We start from the raw sequence: 26,289 nt of genomic DNA, 5'->3' as shown, positions 1-26,289 counted from the left end.
TTTGAGTTCCGCGTCGGGCTTTGTGTCTCCTTCTGCCCCTCCCCTACTCATGTTCTGTCTTTCTCTATCTCTCAAAAATGAGTAAATGTTAAAAAAAATTTATTTTAATCTAAAAAAAGAAAACTAATTAGCATTATGTATTTCAGAATTCCTATTCTAAGAAAGGGCATTAAGTTTCCTGTACTAAAATGGATTATGAATCTATACTGATGTTTTAAGTTAAAATAAATGTTTAGGTTAGTATGTACTGTTTTTTTATGCTTCATCCTCTGAGCCAACTTCTTCTATGAACTGACTACAGTCCTGACTGTGTCAGATTTAAGAGGGCTTCTTCAGTATTTCAGCCTGCCAGGAATCCTATTGTGGGCAGTATAATAATCAGGGCTCCAGTGTTAGTGTTGCTTTGTTTTGTTGCAAATCCTGTTCGTAAGCCAGCTTGTAGTCCTGGCATTGAGTCTGAATGCTACAATTTCATATTGAGTTTAAGCACAGTGGTAAGTTTTTGATATAATATTGGCTTCTCCAATAATTTAATCATCATTTTAAATTCCTGTTAAACAAGATGTAAAATCTGATTTGTTAGATTTTTAAAATACAAGGACATCAAATAAGGAATAAAACCTGAACTCTTCCTTCTGACTTAGAAGTCCCACATCATAGCGGTTCCCAACTTCTTCCCCAACCACATTTCTTACCACTGTCTGCCCCTGGCCCCTGGTGCTCTTTCCACACTGTGATCCCGCACTGACCTTCCTGTTTAGCTAATATATCACACTCTACCAATTTGGGCCTTTTTTCAGAGCTTTTCTCTGCCTGAGATACTCTTTCCTAATTTTCCCAAGGATGCCATTCATATCTCAAATGACACCACTGAAGCCCTCATTGACTACCCAAAATAAAACCTCCAATGAATCCCTTTTGACGGTATCACTTCATTTTAAGTCTGTGCATAATACTGATCATAGCTGATAAGTGATATCATTAGCTAATATTTCTTTCTGACTTCTCCCCAAAATAGTATAAGATTCACAACGGATATGTCTTTTGTGTTCACACCTCGTTCGCAGGGCTTAAAAATATAGCATAGCACACAGTAGCAGATCAATGAATATTTTTGATTATTATATTGAATACAAACATGGATGCTAAAAACAAACAAAAAACCTAGAGTAAGACTTTTCAACCACTGTGGACAAGTTAGGACTTACAAGACAGAGAGAAATAATTTAATGTATTATGTTTTATGTCTTTTTTTTTAAATTTTTTAATGTTTATTATTTATTTTTGAGAGAGAGAGAAAGTGTGTGTGTGTGAGCAGGCGAGGAGCAGAGTGAGAGGGAGACACAGAATTGGAAGCAGGCTCCAGGCTCCGAGCTGTCAGCACAGAGCCCGACGCAGGGCTCGAACCCACGAGCTGTGAGACCATGAGCTGAACCGAAGTCGGACGCCCAACTGAGCCCCCCAGGCGCCCCTATGTCTGTTTCTATAACAGACTTCTATAACTGTTTCTGTAACATCTTCCAAAAAATTGTTTTGAATTGACTTACAAATCAACATCACCCCCAGGCCAGTATAGAAAGATTATTTTTCAACATCTAAAACAGAATTAAATGCAGAAAAGTTCTAATCATTGTTACAGAAGCTGGTTCAATTTCATATTTATTACCCAAACAACCTAAATAGGGATGCCTGGGTGGCTCAGTTGGTTAAGCGTCTGATTTCAGCTATAGTCATGATCTCATGGTTCAGGAGTTCAAGCCCCGCATTGGGCTCTCTCCTGTCAGCACTGAGCCCACTTTGGATTTCCTGTCCCCCTCTCCCTCAACCCCTCCCCTGCTTGCGCAATCTCTCAAAAATAAAAATAAACACTAATTTTTGGATGATGAATTTAGTTATAAAGTCTACTAAAAGTTAATCTCCTATTTTAAGATTTTTTTTTCAACTTTTTTTTTTTTTATTTTTGGAACAGAGAGAGACAGAGCATGAATGGGGGAGGGGCAGAGAGAGAGGGAGACACAGAATCGGAAACAGGCTCCAGGCTCCGAGCCATCAGCCCAGAGCCTGACGCGGGGCTTGAACTCACGGACCGCGAGATCGTGACCTGACTGAAGTCGGATGCTTAACCGACTGCGCCACCCAGGCGCCCCAAGATTTTTTAAAAAGAAATCTGTTTGGGGGTGCCTGGGAGGCTCAGTCAGTTAAGCATCTGACTTCGGCTCAGGCCATGGTTCGTGGGTTCAAGCCCCACATCGGGCTCTGTGTTGACAGCTCAGAGCCTGGAGCCTGCTTTGGAGTCTATGTCTCTCTCTCTGCTCTCCCCCTGTTCGTGCTCTGTCTCTGTCTCTCACAAATAAATAAACATTGAAAAAAAAATTTTTTTTAAGAGAAATCAGTTTGGAATAATACCAACTAACGTACATATGCCTCTTACTATATGATAGCTATTCTCAAGTGCTTTACTTGCATGAACTGATTTAATCCTATAATTTAACAGATGAGAAAAATGAAGCTCAGAGAGGTCACATAATCTGCCAAAAGTCAGTGAGCTAGTTGGAGGTGAGGTGGGATTTGACCCAGTCAGTTTGGCTCCCGAGTCTGCACCCACAGGCTCTACTCTATTTTGTGTCACCTCACCCAACACTACTCAGGCAGACTGTCTCTGAGGAATCTGGACTTGTGATTTAGGGGTAGCAACTTAACTCTCTGCATATGACAGAACTGTAAATCTGGATGCTGAATGGCAACCATATTTCTTGGGAATGAAGAAGCAGAAAGCGGGTAGAGAGAGAGATAAATAAAGGAGAGGCCAAGAGAGAAGTTAATTAGATGGCAAGAGACAGGGAGCGTGCTTGCCAGCGGGGGTCTGGTGCCAGCTCAGCTGCCTGGCCGCACCTCTGTGCTTGTGTTTAAAGGGACACACTCTGGTGTCTGCATGAGAAGTTCCCTTTCCTGTTGAAGATAGCTCAAGATTTTACTACTTGCAACTGTAAGAACCTTAACTCGTATCAGAACTGATAACCAAATGAGGGAAAATTTGGCTCCTGCTACTGAACTGAAATTGATGAAATACCGCCAAAACGTGCACAGGCTAAATAACAATGGAGAACAGAAAACGTTCAGATACTAACATTGTTTTAAGAATATGGAGGAATTAATTGGCTTTATGTTTTGCTCCAGTCAAGATTTGAAATGTATATGCAGTGAAGATTTAGAAGCAATATTGATTTCATTGTTTTACCCATCTCTGGCACATGGAACTGCTCTGATTTTTTTTTTTTTTTCTAATTTGGCACACCAGATTAAATTGGTGTGCCAACCCAGTAAGGAGAAAGTGATTTCAGAATGCCTACCCTCATCTCCCATTTATAGATCAGATAAACCGTAGCCCCCTGAAGGAGCTCCCTTCCTTTGCTGGCACAGTGCTGCTATTTTGGTATCTGCCAGTTAAGAACATATATCTAGTGGTAACAGAGCGCAGACATGTGTTAGCCTGGGTAAGTGGTTTGTGTTAATGGACAGTTCTATCACTGGACACCAAGCCTCTTACGGTGACATGTGACCTCGAATTTCTAGAAGTGGAACATGGTGAAGCCAGGCCGCCCTTTCTCCATTACATTCTTGATATCAAACTTGCCCATTCAAGTCAACACAACAACAAAAATTCCAGTTCTATAAGGTGAGGAGCTTATAGTAGTTTTCAACTTATCTCCCTAATTTACTCTTCTCAAACAGATCAGCTGCTTCTTCCTAAGTAGTATTACTGCATGTATCTATTGCAAGAACCAACCAACATGTGTGGATTAATTTCTTTATCACACTGCCATTGTCTAAGACTAGACACTTGCCAACTTTTTACCTGCACTGTTGTAATGCCCTTTAAAATTTTTTTCCACAGGCAGCATGGCCCCTGTCAGTCCATTACCACCAGATTATTGTGCAATACCGGATACATCTACTCAGCAGATGGTTTGGCTCATATAAATCCCTCCTGTTGATTCTACGTTGCCTTCCCACCACCCTAAGGCTCACACCTAAGATCTTTTGTACCGTCTTCAAGGCAGAAGGCTTCAAGATTCCTGTAGGACTGATATCCTGATAGTGATTCCCTAATTAAACAATTCACCAGGGTAACCCAAAGAATCCACCTTATCCTGTCCACCCACCTCCTCATTCCACATTGCTATGGCACCTTATCTATTCAGCCCACTCCTTCCTTCAAGCCTTCCCCAGTTTGAACAGCCCTTTCCTTGTTAGAAGGGAGACAATCAGTAAGGGCATTCACTGGGCTAAATACGTACAAATGCTCATTTAATGCTTACGCTAATCCAATGAAGTGGTACTACTATGCCCCTCATTTTTCAGATGAAGAAACTGAAGTTTAGAGAATTTAGGTAATTTATGAATAAGTAGCAGATCTAAAACTTCAATTGGACACTGTGTAACTTAAAAAGCCCCCAAAGCAGTTAACCCTTGAGCCTTTGCACAAGCCGTTCCCCCTGCTCAGAAAGGTCCTACCCTCTTTCACCAGTTGGCAAGCACCGGGTCAGCTTTCAAAGCCTGACTTAAGTGCCCCCAGTCCCCTTTGAAGGCTTCTTCCACACTGCTCAATCAGTGGTGGTTATTCTCTACTTTGTTCTACCCTATAATAGCCAAGTTATCACTCCCATAAATATTTATTTTGTTTCTCTCATTTACTTGACTGTGAGGTCTTTGGAGGAAGGGATACTCTATTTATACCAGCTCATTGCAATAACCCAAAAATGTTGGTTAACACTACATACTGCCCTAACATACGTCAGAAGGCAATATTCCTTTGGTAATCCCTGTATAGATTAAAAAGTTAAAATAATTCAGGATATAAATTAACACTTAACCTGAAAGTCAAGCTTCACAGAAACTATGCATTGGTTATTAGGCTTGTTCACTGTTTAAATCATATGTTTTGAATTCAAATACATATTCAAATCTTCCTTTGGAATGTATAATAAATGTAACAGGTGTGCTCTTTTTCCCTTATTTACACCAGGCAGCTACAGAGATAACTGGAAATGGTGGAGGCAGTAAAGAGGAATGCTGGCCATTCCTCTCTGGCACAGAAGGCCCTGACTGAGGACAACTTCAGAGACTGCCTCCCTCATATGTTTATTATTCCCGGTGTGAGCACCACTCTGGAATTTAAAGATATATGTGTTGGAGGGAGAATGGGGGGAAGGTACAACTTTGTCTCAAAATGCAAGCCAGTTAATTTCAGCCAATGAACAACTAAAGAAAAAATAATCTTTTAGATTTAAAGGAAGGCTGGAATACTATGTTCAATGAGGCACCTTTCTAAATGTTTCTGGAGCCATTTTGATTATCCTGGATTTTCACCTTACACACCAATTTATTTTTGCTGTAATTTAAAAGTTCTTAGGTTTTTCTAGTGGAGACTCTAAGCTTTTGTTTAGTTTATCTTCGTAAATACAACACTGGCCTAGGTAATTTTTTTTAAAGTAACGACTACACCCAACATGGGGCTCGAACTCATGACGCCAACCAAGGTCAAGAGTCAGCTGCTCTACCAAGTGAGCCAGTCAGGGGGCCAGGTCATTTCTTATTGTGGGGGTGGGGAGGCAGAGAGAGGGGAGAGAAGAGGAGAGGGAATGAGAGGGAGAAAGGGAGGAGGAGAGAGATAGAATATAAATGAAAGAAAGGAATCTGGGGGACAAGAGGAGTTATGCTTGGCTTCCTTATCCTTTTTTCTTACCTGTGATTGTCTAAAGGGAGCTGTATAAAGGGATTTGTGATTTGCTTGCATTATTGTTTATGTAAAAAAAATTTTTTTAACATTTATTTATTTTCGAGAGACAGAGTGGGAGCAGGGGAGGGGAAGAGAGGGCGACACAGAATCGGAATGGAAGCCGGCTCCAGGCTCTGAGCTGTCAGCACAGAGCCCAATGTGGGGCTCAAGCCCACGAACCATGAGATCATGACCTGAGCCGAAGTCCGATGCTTAGCTGACTGAGCCACCCGGGCACCCCTGCATTATTGTTCATTTTTAAAGGATCAATAGGCTATAACCATGTTTTTCTAAGTGTGGCTTGAAACATTTCTGAAATCAATTTAGTGGTACATAACTAGCCGCAAACAAATAAAATAGGAAAAAAACTGAATACATCACATGTAGTAACAGTTAAGTATTGTTTAGTCAAGTTTTCTTTTAGTCTTGTATGCATAATGGCTTGTATTTTTTTACCACAAGTCTCCACCAAAAATGCCAGAAAGCCACAGGGCTACTTATAAACAAGAAATGACTCAGTGTCCACACCAAAACCACCAGGCTTAATGGTTTTTTTTCTTTCTTTATTTCTTTTCTTTTTTTTTTTTTTAACCATTTGAGGAATCAAGCTACCTCCCATTATGAAACAAAGTCCAATTACAGAAAAACATTTAATTAATCCTGTACTAAGAAAGCTTCTAAATATCTTTTGTAATAGTCAACCTACACCCAAAAGATTTTATATGGTAGCAAGAATGTAATTTGCTTCATAGTGCAGTAATAAATCAGATTAAGAAGTAATTTATTTTATACTGTAGAAAATCTGAGTATTTATCCCTTTCATACAATTTAAACGGTTCATCTCGGACAAAGCAACGAATGGAATACAGAATCAAAAGTAAGTGATAAATATTTCACCTTAGCACAATTTTAATATGACTTTTCCACATGAAGCAAAACCAAATATCACTTTCAAAAGATGGTACCAGTCAGTTCTTTTAAAATTTCAATTCTGATAAAGAAAACTAAATATCTCCAGAAAGTTGTATAATTAAGTTCAACACCCCAACATCAATATTATTTAAAAGTTGAATACAGAGCAGTATTTTGTGCCTTTATCATACCTCTGAGGCTTTCCATGTTAGTAACCAAATTTCATACCAAATATGCTCCAGGATTAGGAGTAGAAATGTGCGTTGGGGGAGCTGAAGTTGCATCAAGGCATAACCTATATCAATATATTGAATATTCATCTGATCTATAAATGGAAGAGTGTTTCCCAGTGAGCACATAAATATTAATTAGCTCATTTTCTCTCTGTGTCTCCTGCACATGTGCATATGACCACATGCACAACACACACAGCACGATGTCCTACACTCACTGAGTGTAAAGATGTTCCCTAGGACTCAGTCACTGCCTCTCTCCTCAGCCTCCTTTGTCCTCTAGGTTGTGCCACTTTACATCTCTGTTTTTGATTCTTCTTTTTTTTTAAGGCTGCACAGACACCTTAAGAGGATCTTAACAGGATGATCAAAAAGAAATGAAATGAATTCTGAATTCTTTGGATAAGTCTTCATGGTGAAATATTGTGAAATTAATGGCTAAAATGAAGTTAAGAGCTTATCCATAACCACTGAGACTCTCTCCTGACTTGATAAAATATTGTGGTTAACCAAGGGTTGGCAATAATATCCACATAACATATATAATTATAAAATAGAAGTTAAGGGACGCCTGGGTGGCTCAGTCAGTTAAGTGTCCAACTTCGGCTCAGGTCGTGATCTCATGGTTCGTGGGTCTGAGCCCCGCATCAGGCTCTGTGCTGACAGCTCAGAGCCTGGAACCTGCTTTGGATTCTGTGTCTCCTTCTCTCTCTGCCCCTCCCCCAGCTTACACTCTATCTCTCAAAAGTGAATAAATGTCAAAAAAATTTTTTTTAAACAGAAGACAAGAATGCAAAAGGCTAGATGTTTCTGTATCAATGAACACTTATATAAGTATATTATGTAGTATTTGTTTGGCTTTGCTATTTTTTTGGTCCAGCTGACTTTAAGTTTGTTTATTTATTTGAGTGAGTGAGTGAGAGAGAGAGAGAGAGAGAGAGAGCAAGCACACCCGAGTGAGGAAGGAGGAGAGAGAGAGGGAGGGAGAGAATCCCAAGCAGGCTCCATGCTGACAGCACAGAGTCCAACGCAGGGTTCAATCCCACGGAGCTGTGAGATCATGACCTGAGCTGAAAGCAAGAGTTGGGCCCGCTTTACCGGCTGAGCCACCCAGGCACCCCAGGCCAGCTGACTTTTAAACTGCATCTACTGGGGTCCCTGGCTGGCTCAGGAGGAAGAGTGTTTAATTCTTCATCTCATTCATGAGTTTGAGCCCCATGTTGGGTGTAGAGATCACCTAAATAAATAAAATTTAAAAAAAGGAAAAATAAAAACATCCACTGCATCTATAAAACATCTACTGGGGTGCCTGGCTGGCTCAGTCAGTACAGCATGCAACTCTTGATCTCAAAGTTGTGAGTTCAAGACCCACAGGGGGGCATGGGGCCGACTTTAAAAAAAATTCTACAAAAGTGGAGAGAGTATAATGAATCCCTATTACTCCTCTCTCAGTTTCAACAGTTACCAACACAGTTCTGTAAGTTCATATAACTTCATCCAAATCACCAACCCCTCTACTGAATCATAAATATTTTTGAATCTTTGCAGATACTTCATCTGTAATTATTTTAATATGTATCTCGAAGTTACCATTTTTTTAAATTTTTTTATTTTTTATTTTAAAAAAAAATTTTTTTTTCAACTTTTTATTTATTTTTGGGACAGAGAGAGAGAGAGCATGAACGGGGGAGGGGCAGAGAGAGAGGGAGACACAGAATCGGAAACAGGCTCCAGGCTCTGAGCCATCAGCCCAGAGCCTGATGCGGGGCTCGAACCCACAGACCGCGAGATCGTGACCTGGCTGAAGTCGGACGCTTAACCGACTGCGCCACCCAGGCGCCCCTCGAAGTTACCATTTTTAACATAATTGTACTATCATTATTGCATAAAAATGAATAATCCTCTTAATATCATTAAATATTTAATTGGTCAATTATAGATTTTTTTAATAGTTTGTTCAAATCAGCATCTGAACAATGGCAGTAGACTACATCTAATTAATGTAACCCTTAAGTCCTTTAAAATCTACCTATGAGAGTCCCCTTTACGTTTTCATTGCAATTTCATTGTTTGAAAAAATTGCCATCGTGTGTTTAAGGTTCTTATGCCTTAAAATAGAGAATCAGGGTTTCATACTAACAAGATAATGGTTACGATATAGTCTTTCGTCCTGTTGTCTGTGATGAGTACTATCAAATATAATGAATAAGAGGTTACTATGGCAAGAATTAGGCAAGTTAGTATAAAAGGTATGCTTCACTACTGTCTTAAACTCGAGAACCATGATATGACATCTACATAGAAGAAACAACAAACATTTGCAAGAACTTCATTTTCCTATTATGCGAGGACGTGTGCACCAAGACGCTTGGAGAATTGTTTCAAAAATTTACCAATGTTAAATCCAAACTAAAATTATACTAGAAGCTATTTTCATAATAGTTCTTCATAATAATGTAAACATTTTGAAAGTTATCTGGCTTTTAGATCACTTAACTTTGTGTTGATGTTATAGCCCACACGTAAAATTGTTCTACTTCAAAGACTGAATCATATGTGTGTAAATGCAGGTGACCTTCACCTGCATCTGTCATCACAGACACGCATACAAGGCAAACGCATGAGGCGGGGTGATATTTGGTACTATAAAACTCTTCTCACCCTCACCATATATGAAAGCATTAACTTAGGTTAGGTGAGGTTAGGTTAGGTATGACTCCTAAGTCACTTTAAACGCACTACTAACATATAGTGTTTGGTGATGTAAATAAATCATTAAAAACCTGTAGACCTGTCTGTAGCCTGAACTCAAAGCCAACAGCAATACTTCTATTCTAATTCCCAGGAAGTGATGCCTGAGTTGCTCCAGGAGTACATGTTAGAAAAGAGGAAAACAGCTCCAGAGCCGCGTGCAAGGGACCACCTACCATCGATCTGGGCTTGCTGATGGCCACGAGACTAGTGAGGAAGTCTTCGTCGTGCAGCTGGCTGAAAACATGGGCGTCATAGGCTACCATAATGGAGATCTCTTCCATCATCTTGCCAGCTGGCCTTTCCACGGCGGCAGCTGCTACCCCAGCTCCAGACCAGACTATCCAGGGAAAAATCCTACTGCAGCTCAGTGCCAATGCCCACACCCACCTGAGTCTGAAGGGGTGGAGTATCAAAAATCCACGAGGAAAAAAAGAAATATGAAAAAAAAAACAGCTGCTATCACAGGCTTCTTTGGCAGCTCACCCCCTGTAGAAAACTAAGGGAGGTCCTCTTATCTGTGGAGGAAGTAAACGCTATAAACACCTTCTGTGTTCTTAACACAGCAGCTGGAAAGTTCAGTTTTGGGAAATCTTCTTTAAACTTCAAAAAGAGAAATAAAAGTTTTCTAACTGGAAATATCCTATTGCAAAAACAATAAAACAAAAGGACCCCCAAACTGATTTATGCTACGTCCTTGGTAATTAGAAACTTTTAAAGTTTATCTTCTTACTTCAGTATCATCTATATCAAGAGTCTTCTTCTTGGAGGAGAAGTGGATTTTCTTATGGCTTATTTTTTCACATTCACAGAAAATAAATAGACGGCAACCTTTAGTTTTTCAGAATTTATAGAATTCTTGGTGCAGTTAAAAATTATCTCCTGAAGTATGAAAAAAAGAGAGTCTTTTCCCCCTCTGATTATTTCTGTTAAAAAAAAAAAAAGAAGCACCTAAATATAAAAATGAAATGGACTGCAGTATCAGTTGAAAATCATTTCCCCTTCTCCCACTAAAAAACATGCAAATATTTTAAATAGAATTCCTGATTTGGGGAACTTTGTTTTCTGTTGTTATTCACAAAGCAACACAAAGGTCTCATTTCTAAAAACGTATTGTTTTTCTCCCATAGATAAAAGTTCTCCTGTTTTATTTTTAAACTTAGAGGCTGTTGTTTTTTTTAATTACCCTGTTAGCAGATAGTGGTGAACTGGTGGTGGCTTAGCCACCAGAAGTGTTTTCCAGTTGGAGACCGTAAATATGAACCTCAATATGCCCTGATGAAAAATCCGAAAGCTGCCCCAAATCATCATTACAAGGTTCCCTACATTACCAGGAAGTACAGCGTAGGCTGATTCCATGGAAAAAGTAGTAAGCAAATAAAAAGGGGGGGGGGGAGAATAAAGCTCCTCCAAAAGTTGTTTTGCCAAAATGTCTAATTAAGCTATTATCTACTCTGCTATTTATAGATGATGACATTGCAATACCAGGAAAAATATTATTTGCTAAAAATCAATTTGGCAATGTTTGTCTCTAATCAAACAGAGCTACTGGTTGGAATTTTTAGTCCTAATTTAGCATTGTTATGTTGTTGAATTGTTTGCTTTTCAGAAGACACACAAAACGTGGGATGAGACTCATGGTGTCTATTTTCCCTTATTTTCCTGAAGTATCTTCACCTAGATTAACATGATTACTTAAATAGCACCTTGTTCCATTTAAATATGATTAGGAGACTTTTGCAATTGCTATAGCATTCTAGATTAAATACTCACACTCGCATGCGCACACACACACACACACACGCAGAAGGGGAAAACACCTTATTGCTAGGAAACAGAAGTCTAAGAAGCTTATTTTAATAGAAAACGCAAGACTTTCAATAAATCTCCAAGATTAAAACAGCTTCAAACTGTGCTTGACCCTTGTTGGAGCCGGTAAAGCATTTTTACTTCATTTTTTTCCTCCAATGCAGCTTTCTCTTTCAAGCTCTGTTTATGTTAAAAAGTTTCCCGGCACATTTACCTTAACGCTGACTAACCAGGTAAAAATTAAATGATAATCAAGAGACAAGGTTTTATAAGGCATCCGGGCAGTTCATACCTTTTAAATTCCTTTTTATCTTTTCAGAAGTGCTGTAAAAGTCACTGTGAACCTCTTCGTGCATTCACTAGCACCAGAAGGTTTCAGATTTATCTTGCAGCACCGTTTTCTAGATGTGAAAGGAATTCCTCTTGCTTTCCTATTTTTCTGTGCTACAGTGACTCAGTGCTTCCACACTGATACCTGGATAAGGTGCACTGACAAAGACACCTGTTGTGGAAGGTAAAGAAACTACTTCCCATCATGCCTTACTCCCTGCTGGCAACCGCCCAGGGCCAAACGAGCATTATAACCGCTTTCGAGCAGTGCCTATGCACCCCGAGAGAGCAATTCAGTGTAACAATAGGTAATCTTCTAGGTTAAGAACACTCCTAACTGGAGGAAAAAAAAAAAAGGACCAGAAAAACAATACCAAATAGGTGCTGTATATTAAACTGATAAAACATTTAAGGGATCAGGGCTGTAAAAGTACAAAAACAATTTCAGAAACATAATCAAAGGCTGTAAAGATAGTTTTAAAACTACATAAACAGAAGCTAACGACTTTGAATAATTCAGTCCTTTTAGAATTCCACACAGATTCTCAGGTAAAGAGGTATTTTTTAAAGCTTCTAATTTATTACCTTCAAAAGACTGTTCTAATTAGCCACAGTCACTAGAATTATTAACATTTCATTTCCAAATCTAAAAGGTCCTCTATCAAAGCCACAATGCATGCATTTTCTAGAGCAAGGGTTCCCTAGGTTAGATTAGCACCCTTCATTTTTTTTCACCCTTAAAACTGTCCTCCACACCTGACTTTTGGAATCCAGGCAGGGAAAATACCAACGTTTCTTTCCTCTCACAACTGAATGTGTATGTGTGGTCCCAACACAAAGCATACTTTTTGAAAACTGATGATTTAAAAACCTGTCTTAGAACTGGCTTCTCTTCCTAAGACATTTTCTCTTGGGATACCCCAGCCTCAAAATTTCAGGGGCCATGTTACAGTCATGTTTACAGTCCTTTACTCCCTTGCAAGACGTCTTTCGTACTCTCTTGCCCCCCCCCCCCCGCCCCGCATCCCCCCAGGGCAACCCCGTGAATTGATCCCACGGATCTCCCAGGGTAGTCTGCGCGTGAGCTCCTGCAATCCTCTACTTCTCACTGCGCAGCTCCCCTGAGAAAAGGCGTGGGGCAGGGGGGGGATTACCTGAGATCAAGGGGTGTAGCACCATTCGCTGCTACAATTTACCAGGACGGGGTTGCATACCCAGCCGGTGGCAGAAAACGCGGCGTTAGCGGTAACCAATAGCTAGTCGCCAGTTCAAGCAGGAACTAGCTAGCTGCCTGTCCCAGGGTAAGTCCTTCAACCTCCCTAGGTTTCCATTTCCTCATGGTCATGTAAATTGAGAGGGATGGACTAGATCAGAGGTTTGTGCGCTCAGAAACAGTCCAAAGCTAAGTATCCAATTTCCCTCCACTAAATAGGCTTATTTGGGGATTTGAAGGTGGAAATACCTTTTTCATCTCTATCAGAATAAAAAACAAAAGGTAACATTAAGCCCAGATGTTAAGGAAGTCCCCCTGGGGTTGCTATTATATGTCCCAACAAATGCAGTCTACTTTGTACCCTACTTTGGATTTTCTACATCAAGCCTTTTGCCTATGAAGAGTATTCGATGACAGCTGTTTTACTTTTCATTAGTTATTCCTTACAGTCTTTCAGTTTACAGACCAAACTGGCTACAAAGTAATTTTCAAAAGCCTCTCCAGATCTCATTAAAATAAGAAAATGTTAACGAATAAAATATCTTTAGTGATTTTTAAGTGCCATTTTAGATTTTAGATAGAAAGATTTTACTCTGGTAGCTGATTTTGTTCTACAGCCATTCTTCTAGGATTATTACTTTTCAGCAAACACATACCTGGGCCACACTGAATGACTAGGAGTTTAATAAACCACTCCTGGCCTTCAGAGAACATCTGTTCTCACGTGTCAAATTTAGGTACAGCCAAAACAAAAATCAAGTAAAGCCTGAATAAGATGCGAACTTTTTTTTTTTAATTTCTGTGTTCTCCCCCAATGCGGCAAAGTATCTTTACAATGGCAGTCATGTTCAAGCCCAAGGCAAATACACTAAGAACCGATAGCACATCATTAAAAAATTATCTCATCTCACAAGAGTGGCTATAAAGACCCTTTTCCCATGAGTCGGGTTCTATTTGTAGAACATTCTCATCACAACGGCCCTAAAATCAGGGTAGGATGGAGAGGAGGAGAAAAGCCCATAGCAGAAATATGGTCTAGAGGGCAGAAGGGTCTTCTGTGCCTCCCACGTGCACAGGTGGAGCTCTCTAGAGAGTCTCTTCCCTCCCCAGTGGTGCCTGTGTAATCACTCCTGAACATCTTCACAGATGTTCCTGAATCTTGACATAACCATTCCTGAAGTGTGCAGGACTCCATTTTAAGAGATCTTCACAAAATGTTCATGCCATTGACACAAACAACTATAAGAAAGACAAAACTCTACAAGCACCTTCTTAATCACGGAAAACCAAGTTTCCAAGTAGGTTTCATACTTCAGAGTGCACATTACAAAACCCAAGTCCTCTAAGTGGGGGAACAAGAGATAAAATGAGAATGAGAAGCCATAGGAGTGTGAGTAGTAGAAAGCTTTCCAGAATATTTTGTATTTCAGAGGAGTTCAGTAACACATATGGAGTTTTTACAAAGGGAAAAAGAACAAAACGTAAAAGATTAAAAAAGCAAAAGCTTAGCACTCTTTACAAATCATGCAAAGGTAAACAAAGAAAACCATTATTCTTGTGTCAAATTCCAGCCGTTCAGCTCATTATCTTTTCTATCTTTCATAGCAATTGCTAGGCAAATTCAAAACCCCAGAAAACACAGATTCTTAAGAAAGAGAAAATCCCCAGAGTTAAAGAAAGAAAAAAAAAAAAACAACAGTGGGGCATAAATACTTGCCTAACGGCTATCCTGGGTATCTTACTTCCTCATTCAGATCTCACTACAAAGAATATGGGGGTGAGGTAGAGTTCACAACAATCAGCTTTTTACCTCACTTGTAACTCTAAAATCCACAGCCAACTGTTAAAAACAAGACAACAGGCCCCAAATGGAGCCACTTATGCGAAGCCTCATGTCACCCAACAGAGACTTCATTACCGTTTTGGCTCTCTCAGAAATGGAATCTCTAGTCACTCAGAAATCACCAGATCAGCACTAGTTGGGTAATCCGCCTGATAGACCCCTTTGAAATAATCAACCTGCTTTTTTGCCTAGTGGAACTTCTTTGTTCCTGCTCCCTTCTGCCTATGAAAGTCTTTTCTTTGGTACAAACTCCTCAGAGCTCCTTTCTATCTGCTAAGATTGGATGCTGTTCGGATCATAAATCACTGGAAAAAGCCAATAAGATCTTTAACATTTACTCAGTTGAATTCTGTTTTTTAACACAACACATTCACTTAAGCCTTACCTAACCAAAAATAAGGGCTTCCAGTGTTGAGGATGGTTACAGACACATCTAAAAATTTGAGGAATGCTTCATCTTGCCTCATTTTGAGCATACACAACTCAATTGTAACTACAGAAATTTTACCTTATTTTTAAAGCAAATAACTTTTAAAATTAAAAAAAGTCATAAATTTTTGAAAAGTTTTACTAACAACCAAATCAAATCATTCCAAAAGGCTAATGTTTTCGATTTTCTCTCTTTTTTTTTTTTTTTAATGAAGACCAGAGTGTAGTTTTAGGGAACAGCAATAAAACGTGAACTAGTTTTCATTCAGATGTTTATTTGTCTCAGGTTCTTCCTGCAGGTTGGTTGAGTCCAGCCTGGATAAGTCCCTTTCCAAGGGGCCCTCGGGTCCCTGCAGTAGATCATATACACAGCTTGCAGGGGTGGACTTGGCTTAAATCCTACAATTAAAACTTGATTAATCTGCAATGAAGCAAAGGGGGGTGGGGGAAGGAGGAGAGAGAGAGGCAAACCAAGAAAAAGACTGAACTGTAGAGAACAAACGGATGGCTCCCAGGGGGGAGGTGGGTGGGGGATGGGTGAAATACGTGATGGGGATCAAGGAGTGCATTTGTTGTGATGAGCATCAGGTGACATATGGGAGGGTTGAATCATCATGTTGTACACCAGAAACTAATATTACACTGTATGTTAAATGGAATTTAAAAACTAAAACAAAACAACCTTGACGAATTTGATGCTACATGAATTATATCACAACAGAAAATAAAGTGGGGGCGCCTGAGTAGCTCAGTCAGCTGAGTGTCCAACTCTTGATTAAAGCTCAGGTCATGATCTCGTGGTCGTGAGATCGAGCCCCACGTCAGGCTCCGCACTGAGTGTGCAGCCTGCTTAAGATCCTCTCTCCCTCACTCTCTGCTCCACCTGCTCCATCTGCACACACCTCCCCCACTCGTGTGTGTACGTGAGTGCAAGCACGTGCATGCATTCTCTAAAACAAATAAACAAAAAAATCCAAGAGCATTTACTAAATGCCTGTAATGTTCATGGGGGGACTTACTAAACTTTTCATATAGTATCATATAATCTAGTTATAAATAATGACTAATACCCTAAAAACTTTTAATGATAATAATAGCAACTCATATTTGGTAAACATTCACCATGTCCTAGACAGAGAATCTCATTCAATCTTCACAGCAAGTCGATGAGCTAGGCACTGTAATTATCTCTGCTTCTCCACTAACGTGTGGAGAAGCTTAGTGATTTGACTCAATCTCACAACCAGAAATGGAGCTGATAAGACGCAACAACAGTGTGCCTGGTTCCAAAGTGCAGGCCCTTCATCACTAAAGGACAATAAGGGAAGGAGCAAACATAAACGGAGTATCAGCCATGTGCCAGACACTAGTGCTTTTCAGACACTCACATGTCCTCCTCCCCCACCCCAGAAGACAATGCGCCGTTTGTCAAGTGATGCAATTGTAAGTGACTTTAGGATTGGAATAGTATAAAGTCTCTCTGCATTCAGGAAAGCCTGCATGGAAGACATGGATTGAATCTGGATAGGCGAAGTGGAATCATTTTTTACAGGGAAAATAAAATAAACTTGGCCACACTGGTGAACTGAAGACATCGGTTGGGTATGGTAGGAGATAAGGCTTCAAAGGCAGATTTGAATTGGCCTGCAGCGGGTTTCAAATATCGGGTCAACAAGTTTGGAAAATACGGTGTGTAGGCCAAGGGCGGTCACTGAAGACTACAAAGTTTCTGCCTTTCTAGCCTCCATTTTTGTCATTAGAGGAAGGACCTATAATGGTTAACACGAGGACTTCAGAGTTCAGAATCACCTGGGGTAATTAATATAGGACTCTGCCACACACTAGCTCTGTGACCATAAGCAAATTCCATAAGCTGTCTCACCCCTGGTTTTCTCATCCACAAAATGAGAAAATAATAATAGTGCTATAATTATGAGGAATAATAAGATAATGCATGTAAAAGCCCTTAGTAAGCTGCCTGGCTCTAGAAAGCGTTTGATTAATGTTCATTGCTGTTATTATCAATATTAACAATGATGTCTGGAGGGGCAAGATTATTTGCTAAACACCAAAGAGAAGATGGAATTGTAACTCTTAGAATTGGGGGGGGGGGGAGGGTATCCTCAGTATCCAAGAACACAAATGTCTCCATTTCCTATTTCCTTATCCAATTAATTAAAATCCAAGAGAAAGAAAGAGACGCTGTCACACAACTCCAATCCTCTACCAGTTTTCCCTAAGCAATTAAATCTTTCTACGTGTTGCTTTATTTGGGAGCAATTTGGTAATTTACATGTGTCCTTCTGTCAGAAATAATTGAGACAGGTTAGAGGACACAAAAGGTTGATAATGTGTGTGTGTGGAGTCTCCTGCAGTTTAGCTGCCTCTCCAGTTTCCTGACGACAATGCAGACAGAGTTTAATCAATTACCTTTTATTAAATTAAGCAATTGTGACAAGAACAGGGAACAAAGAGAGCATTTGTTGTCTACTGATATTCATCTGTTGTAACCTGATCAACAAAACACTGTTAACTAGGGGCTAGCGTGGAAATACACAATCCTTCTTTATAATTGTATTATAACAAGATTCTCCATGGTTCGTCGGTATCTTAGAGTCAAAAGAAATATCCTATATAATTGTTTAGAGTAACAGCTTATCTGGAAGCTTAGACTTAACCAAAAAAACTGTTAATCCATTTCATCTCAATGATATCAACTGAGTATGGGTAGGGGTAAAAGGGGAAGGAGGAGAAGGGGAAGTAACGCATATTTAATATCTACTATGCTTGAATGGGCCTTTAACTATATACTCTCCTGTAGTTTTTTACAACAATACTATGAAGCTGGTTTTATTATCCCCATTTTATAGAAGAGTAAACCATTGTCCTCTGGGTTTAAACAATTTAAGGTCACTAGCAAATCAGACCTATTATTAAGACTGAAATATGTGATTATAAAGGATCTGTGGATCCCCCTCCAAGCCCCCAACAGGTTCATTATAAGATGAATTCAAGAAAGAAGAAAATAAACTCAATGTGGAGATTCTGAAATAGAAGCTTTAAAATTTCCAAAGCTGGACTTTGTATCTCTCTTCTCTTAGTATTTTGCTTTTATATATTTTTAAGCAAGATCTACACCCCACGTGGGGCTTGAACTCAGGACCTCGAGATCAAGAGTCACATGTTCCACTGACTGACCCAGCCAGGCACCCCTCTTAGTATTTTGCTTTTAATATTATATCATTGTATATTGAAAATAGGAACTAAAAGTTCATTTTGCATCTAACGGTATTATTTATAAAGCATTTGCAAATGTAAAGAAAAAGAAAACTGAACGGCAACTACTGACAAGGGTTATGTATGTATTAGCAATCTTCTACAATAGAAAATAGCCCTTTGATTGAATGATCTGTCAACAGCAGCTTCCATGTTGTTAAAAATTGGCATTTTGTTTGCTTTGAGAGCAACAGTGAATTGCTTAATTGGCCAATAAAAAAGTAATAAAAAGGTCTTAATACTTTTTTAACAGTGGTCTTAGTAGCAGTGGTAGCAATTTCATTCATTTCAACAAGAATTTTATTTTTATTTATTTTTTCTTAAAGATTTTACTTTTAAGTAATCTCTGTACCCAAAGTGGGGCTTGAACTTACAACCCTGAGATCAAGAGTCACATGCTCTACTGACTGAGCCATCCAGGAGCCCCAAGAATGTATTTTTTATGTTCAATCTAAAGCATTTTCCCAAAAAGTCATCATTTCAGGTTTAAGAACTGTCATAAAGTCTCATCATAAAGAATACCTCTCCAATATCATGATTTTTATTTTTTAACTAAAAATAGCTAACATACTCATACGTTACTCTTCAAAGACAACGAGAAGTTAAGAGAGAATGTCAGTGCCCACAGGGCCCAATGGTTTACTTTCAGTTACAAATTCTAAGGACAACCTTTAGGCCTAAGGACACATATCTTCTACCTCGCATCCTTATTTAAAAATGACTGTTTGAGGGGAGCCTGGCAGGCTCAGTTGGTGGATCATGTGACTCTTGATCTCAGGATTGTGAGTTCAAGCCCCACGTTGGGTATAGAGATTACATGAAAATAAAATCTTTAAAAATAAAAAAAAATTAAAAATTAAAATGTCTGTTTGAGACAACTTATTTGTGGAGAATTTTAAGTATGCAATGTAATAGGAGATTATGATTTGTAATTCTAAATGTCCAGCACTTAATCATTACTAAAATGATGGTGAATCAACAATCACTGTAACAAGCTGAGACTTGGGGGATGTATATCTATTAGCAAATCTGCATAAATGATTGGGTTGTAAAACTGAATACAAATCTGTATTAAATACTGATTTGTGGGGAATTTCAATTTATGTAAATAATAATGCCTTTTGCTTCTCCTAACGGCCACCTAGTTCTTTGGCATTTCACTACTTACTAGTAACTATACTCCAAAGAGTACAAAAACAGGGAACAAAGGAAAAATTCTCATTAGTGAATAACTGGTAAATGTTATTTCTGATAATCTCTGTCAAATGACTAGGGTAGAACAAGTTAAAATTAAGAGCTAAAATAAAATTTCAGTGTTTGAAAAGTTCTATATTTGACACTTAAATGTTTTATACATACTTTCTATTTTCTTTTCGAACGAATAGGGGAGAGCTGTCTAAAGGAATATTATAGGAATACTGCCCCATGAAGGTGACTAAATAAAAAATTAACGTTAAGCAAGAAGTTCTGGTATTAAACTTCATAAAGAATAAAATGAGTTTTTCCATTACCTGCACTTGGAACACAGAATTGAAGCATTAGTAAGTGGCTGTTTTCATTAACTATTTTATTCACTATCAACAAAACTTGTGAATTTGTTTTTACTTTTAAGCCAGTCTTTAAATTTCAACAGTAACATTTCTTCTTTCCCTTCTCTCCATTCTTTCTCCCATTATCTGACTCTCTCTCACCCATATGCATCTCTTTTCTAAGATTATTTTTGTCCTAAACTACTGGGTTATTTAGCATACAAGGGTTGACAATATAAATGAGATATGAACATGGTATACGTGGTCTTACAGAGTCCTCTATTAGCCAATTGTAGGTAATTGTTCTACTATGGTTACTTCACCTATCAGTAATTAAATATTGCTTTTAAAAAACCACTTTATTTTATGTTAAGGTAATATCTTAATGAAGGCATTCCATTAAAAAATCCTACTGACATATATATATATATATATATATATATATATACATATATATATGATAGATATATATATGATAGATATATATATGATAGATATATATATGATAGATATATATATGATAGATATATATATGATAGATATATATATGGTATATACATATGGGGTAATTAACCATTGTGCAAGATGATATCCCAGAAGTTCTTTCCTGTGAAAGGAAATGGCTATAAATTTGTTCAAAGCCTCCATGAGAAAAAACTGTAAAGCAGCCATTTTGTAAAAGGAGCTTCATTCCAAGACAAAAGTTCTCTTTGAAATCATGCACTGTTTCTCTTTAATGCAGAGTGCCTTAGCACCATTAATATAAGTTGCCTGTGTTCTTTTCATTATTAATATGTTTGTAAAAAGTGGTTCTTAACTTTACAACACCACAAAATATAAAGGAAGCAGTAAACAAATTTATTGGTATTTTGTCTTTACCCTGGGGCAGTTCGAACAGAAGCAAAGGGAAGAAAACAGGTCTGAGATTTAGATAATAATAAATCTCTGCATGTCATAGTGGGCAGACTCAAACCTCTGGCAGGTTAATACAACAAAGCTACGTGATAGGAGTCCAATAGGTCCTTGCAATGTGACAGCAACACTTCCCACCCCAAAGCCCTTGGCTCACATGACTCTTCTGAGATACTTCTGAGTCAAATAACCAAAAAATAAAACCATTATAGGTAATAGCAACCATTTCAATTTTATCTCCAAGTATTTCCCTCTCCTAAAACCTTAATGTATTTCCTCTAAAAAGAAAATAGCTTCTTAGCATTGAAAAGGAATATTGTAGAATTCTGTATCCAATGATTAGAAACCATTTCTTTACCCAGCATATATCATTGATAAAGGTATTATGTTGGAAAGCAAATGACGAACATAAAACATTACTAAGAGGCTGAAGGGAGAAAAAAGACATTTATACTAAATATATTGTTTTTTGTTTTGCTTTTGCTATAAAAAGCCCATATGTAAATTAACAAAATAGACACAGAAATCAGAAGAAACTCAAAGTGAAACAACATCTTCTTGGTTTCAATGGTCAATAAAGAAATACTGTATATAAATTGAAAATAAATAAGTCCTTTAAGCCCTTACTAGATACAGGCTTATTAGTTATTTTGGTGGTTGCTAAGCAACGTTTTCTTCTGTAGGGCTAAAGCATATGCAATTAACAAGTTTTCGGAAAAAGATAAATGTAAAATTAAGGGATAGTATTTGAATTTTTTTTTTCAACGTTTATTTATTTTTGGGACAGAGAGAGACAGAGCATGAACGGGGGAGGGGCAGAGAGAGAGGGAGACACAGAATCGGAAACAGGCTCCAGGCTCTGAGCCATCAGCCCAGAGCCCGACGCCGGGCTAGAACTCACGGACCGCGAGATCGTGACCTGGCAGAAGTCGGACGCTTAACCGACTGCACCACCCAGGCGCCCCAAGGGATAGTATTTGAAAAGCAAAAAGGAAATTTGGGGCGTCTGGGTGGCTCAGTTGGGTAAGCGTCTGAGTTGGGCTCGGGTCATGTTCTCTCAGTTCTTGGGTTGGCTCCTGGGTTCGTGCCCCATGTTGGGCTCTGTGCTGACAGCTCAGAGCCTGGAGCCTGCTTTGGATTCTTGTGTCTCCCCCGCTCTCGCAGGCTCTCTCTCCCTCTCTCTCTCTCTCTCTCTCTCTCTCTCTCTCTCTCTCTCAAAAATAAATAAACATTAAAAAAAGAAAAGCAAAAAGGAAAAAGCATTAACTTGCTAATCAGGTTATAACAGAGGGTTAGTGATCTTTGCAATAGTGATTAAACCTTTTGTTTTCCACTGGCACCAAGTGGGATGTTACTTTAGTATATTAACATTTTAATTTTATTTAAATGGTGATCATCCTACTTACCCCTACACTCAACAGCCTAGTTGTTTTGAATATCTCAAAATAAATCAGATCAGTATGCTCTGATTACTACTACTAACAGTGATCTCTACAGATCTCTTTCTCTACCAGTATTTTCCTCAAATCCCCAGTTTCAGGGTAGTCATAGCCCTGTTTTTAATTTTTTTTTAATTTTATCTTACAGTGACATGAAATTAGTAAAGCTACACATACCGCTTCATGATACTGCTTAAACTACTAAATCCCTGAAAATTTTGTTCTTTAAGGTGCACATTTTAGAATAACTCTTTTTACAGATGCTACTCTATCAGCTCAGTGAGTAAAGAGGAATGCCCTTTAATCCACTGGGTATAATAACGGAAACTTTTTTAAAAAAGATAAGGGCAAATAACTGAACGGAAAATTACTGTAGGATGTCAACTGTTGTGGGGGAAAGAAAAGATAGGAAATGGAACGCAGCTCTACCATTCTGTGGATTCAGGGGAAAATTTCTCTCCCTGCTCCTGCACTTTTCCCCTTCCTCGTTTTCAATATTACATTGCAAGTTGTATAAATGGTGTAGGATTGTGACTGCCAATCCCCTTGTTCACAAAATCAGTTCCTCCCTGAATTTTCTTAGTCTACATTGAGCAAAGCTTGATGCAGAGGCTAGTGAGGGCCCGCTTTAATAAATGAACTAATAAAAGAATTTACAAATGTGATGGAGAGAGATGTGCCTTGTGTTTGGGTTGTAATCATGCCTTGTATTGGTTCTACAACCAAATACCTTGTGAGGTTTCAAAGGCAGCTTCTTACTTGACTTTAAAAGAACGGCATTGGACTAAATGTTTGGTAGAGGCTACTGTAATGTCCATGACTCCACCCTGAAACATAATATAATGTAAGAATTATAACTATTAAAGAATTACTCGGTTGACCTTTAAACTTGCCCAGATGGGACACTTAATACCAGTTAGTAGGATCTTTTGAGTGCTTTCTCTTTTTGTTTCTGTGTAGTTTGCCTCAGACCAAACTCAAGAATCTTCTGTGAAAATCTAATTGTCCAGATAAGAGTAAAAAGCCAAGAAAAATGCCAAGAGTCAGCAAGCAGTTTAACGATATGCATGGCTAAGATGTGAGTTTTAATGATCTCTGTTTTGTTTCAACACCTACCAGAATTAAACATGAGCAGGCACTCCAAACTGTAGAACTCTCTATTGAGCACACATAGAAAAATTTCTCAAACTTGGCACTGTTAACATTTGGGCACGAAAAATTTTTTTCTTGTGAAAAGTTGTCCTGTGAATTTTAAGATGTTTTGCACCATCACTGGCCTCTATACACTAGATACTAGTAGTACCCATCCCCCCAAGGTTGTGACAACCCCAATTTTCTAGACCTTGCCAAATAAATGTTCCCTGTGGGAGAAAACTACTCTGCATTGAGAATCCTGACCATTTCTCTCTTTCTAAATTAAAATTATGGAAAGGGGTTATTTTTAAATCCCAAATTGACCTCCAACCATTAGACTTTTTAAAATAAGTTCTATAATTTCAGTCCTTACTGATACTGTCTCAAACCCTACTGAAAATTATCAATAAATGAGTCATTCATTAATATCTGTGAACTTTCTTTCACTTGGGCTCTGTGAGGTTTTTGCCTCATGAATTACAACCAGAAAACCAGAACATTTAAATATTTTTTTGTATTGAAGTATAATTGAAAAGAAATTGTAATGTATTTAAGGTAGACAACTTGATGTTTTGATATAAAATATTCTTAAAATCGGAAAAGTCACAGTTAATGACAAATTACTTGTGGTGTCTCATTATTATAGGTATTGTTTAATATATCAGTATTACTTATATGTTTTAAATATATATTATTCAACTTCATCAATCAGCTTTATAAAGTAGTATCCATAAATTTCAGACATAGGGGGCGCCTGGGTGGCTCAGTCGGTTAAGCGGCCGACTTGGGCTCAGGTCATGATCTCGCGGTCCGTGAGTTCAAGCCCCGCGTCGGGCTCTGTGCTGACCGCTCAGAGCCTGGAGCCTGTTTCAGATTCTGTGTCTCCCTCTCTCTCTGACCCTCCCCCGTTCATGCTCTGTCTCTCTCTGTCTCAAAAATAAATAAACGTTAAAAAAAAATTAAAAAAAAATTTCAGACATAGGAGGGTTCTAAAATGTTCTCAGATTCTTATGTTTCTAAAGGGGACTGGAATATGCCACCCCAAAATATCCCACAAAATATGCATAAGGATTATTTTGAGCTGAAGGCAATTGAGAAACAGCAGACACAGGAGGAACTCTCTGCCCCTAATTGCCTAAAAGCAGAGTATAAATTTTCCTTTTGTAAAGGAAATTTCCATTTGTAAAGGTGCCCCCTCCACAACCCCTATCTGGCAATAGTTTCCCTCCTACATTTCTTAGTTACCTTCTCACAAGTTGCCCCCTTGAAGCCCAAACCCCCTTTCCCTATGTCTAATCACTGCTCCACAATTTGTCACCCTTTGTTAAAATGGTATATAAGTCTCCAGGTCCAGTTGTCTCTTTGGGTTTTCACTTCTTTACTGTGAAATCTCTATTCATAAAAAAATATTAATATCACAAAAGAAACAAATGCTTTTTTTTCCTGTTAATCTGCCTTTTGTCACTTTTATTTTTTTAATGTTTATTTATTTTTGAGAGAGAGAAACAGAGCGCTAGTGGGAGAGGGCAGAGAGAGAGAGAGGGAGACACAGAATCCGAAGCAGGCTCCAGGCTCTGTGCTGACAGTTTAGAACTCAAGAACCGTGTGAGATCATGACTGGACCCGAAGTTGGATGCTCAACGGACTGAGCCACCCAGGTGCCCCTGCCTTTTGTCACTTTAATTCATAGGCCCCCAGGCATATAACCTGAGAGGGCAGAAGAAAAGTTGCCCACTACTTACATTTCCACTCATGATTTGTTGATAAAATTACATTATAAAGATGACAATTTATTCATAAACATATATTCCCAAGGGTTCATAAAGTATGGGCAGTGGCTTTAGAGATTATTATCTAGTTCCTGATTTACAGATGAGGAAGGCAACTTAAAAAGTAAAAATACATTTCATTTTTAAGAACTGAGGGGAAGATAAAAGGAGAAAGCTTAAGAAGGAAGAAGAAGCAAAACCACTGGGAAAGAAGTAATGCCTTTAGAGGAGTGTGGCTTAGTGTGACAAACTAAAGCTTCACAAATTGCAGATCTCGGTCCCTGGGATTCATGCAAAACAGGAACTAGAGAAGTAATGACTATAGTTTTACAGCTTTGAACAAAGTCAGTGCTTCCTACCAAGGAGCCCGTGTTGCTGGTGGGGTCCTAGAAGAGCAGGTGATGGTGGGCAGACAGAACTTCCCTGGGCAGGGGTGGACAGAACCACCTGGCTTCTAGACTGATGGTTTATAGCACTTGATTAACTTGACTTCCTGTCAAATGGTGGCAAAGAAGGGCGTGTTGAGTATGTTTTACACTTTTGTATTTGAAAAAGTTTTTCTTACGTGTTTATCCTGGGTTTTTTTAGTATAAATAAACATATAAAAAAGGGTTGTTGCATGAACATCCATCCACCATTAAAAATAGGCTTACAAACAATTCAAATACAAAAAGGCAGTTGATACAACCTCACTTTTTCTTTCTTTTTTTTTTTTCATTTTTTTCAACGTTTTTATTTATTTTTGGGACAGAGAGAGACAGAGCATGAACGGGGGAGGGGCAGAGAGAGAGGGAGACACAGAATCGGAAACAGGCTCCAGGCTCCGAGCCATCAGCCCAGAGCCTGACGCAGGGCTCGAACTCACGGACCGCGAGATCGTGATCTGGCTGAAGTCGGATGCTTAACCGACTGCGCCACCCAGGCGCCCCCA

General features: G+C 38.7%; 1 protein-coding gene across 13 annotated transcripts in view; it reads right to left on the bottom strand.

Annotated features, from left to right (window-relative positions):
• RABGAP1L (RAB GTPase activating protein 1 like) overlaps positions 1–26,289 on the bottom strand; it is a 762,235-nt gene that overhangs the window by 93,723 nt on the left and 642,223 nt on the right. The window contains exons 1-2 of one of the 13 annotated variants that reach the window (XM_045049372.1): positions 12,969–14,709; positions 9,852–10,601 (exon numbers count right to left, since the gene is read on the bottom strand). The exons of 9 other annotated variants lie outside the window; for them this stretch is intronic. In XM_045049372.1, the coding sequence (XP_044905307.1) occupies positions 9,852–9,962 (111 nt within the window). In that variant the 5' untranslated portion in view covers positions 9,963–10,601; positions 12,969–14,709. Of the gene's footprint in view, positions 1–9,851; positions 10,602–11,776; positions 12,797–12,968; positions 14,710–26,289 lie in introns of those variants that run through there. 3 more of the 13 variants (XM_019821653.3, XM_019821652.3, XM_045049364.1) reach the window with 3 other exon arrangements.

This window comes from Felis catus, chromosome F1 (genome assembly GCF_018350175.1).
Source record: "Felis catus isolate Fca126 chromosome F1, F.catus_Fca126_mat1.0, whole genome shotgun sequence".
Lineage (NCBI taxonomy): Eukaryota > Metazoa > Chordata > Mammalia > Carnivora > Felidae > Felis > Felis catus.
Note: the sequence above shows the minus strand (reverse complement) of the source record. Positions and strands in the feature narration are given on the sequence as shown.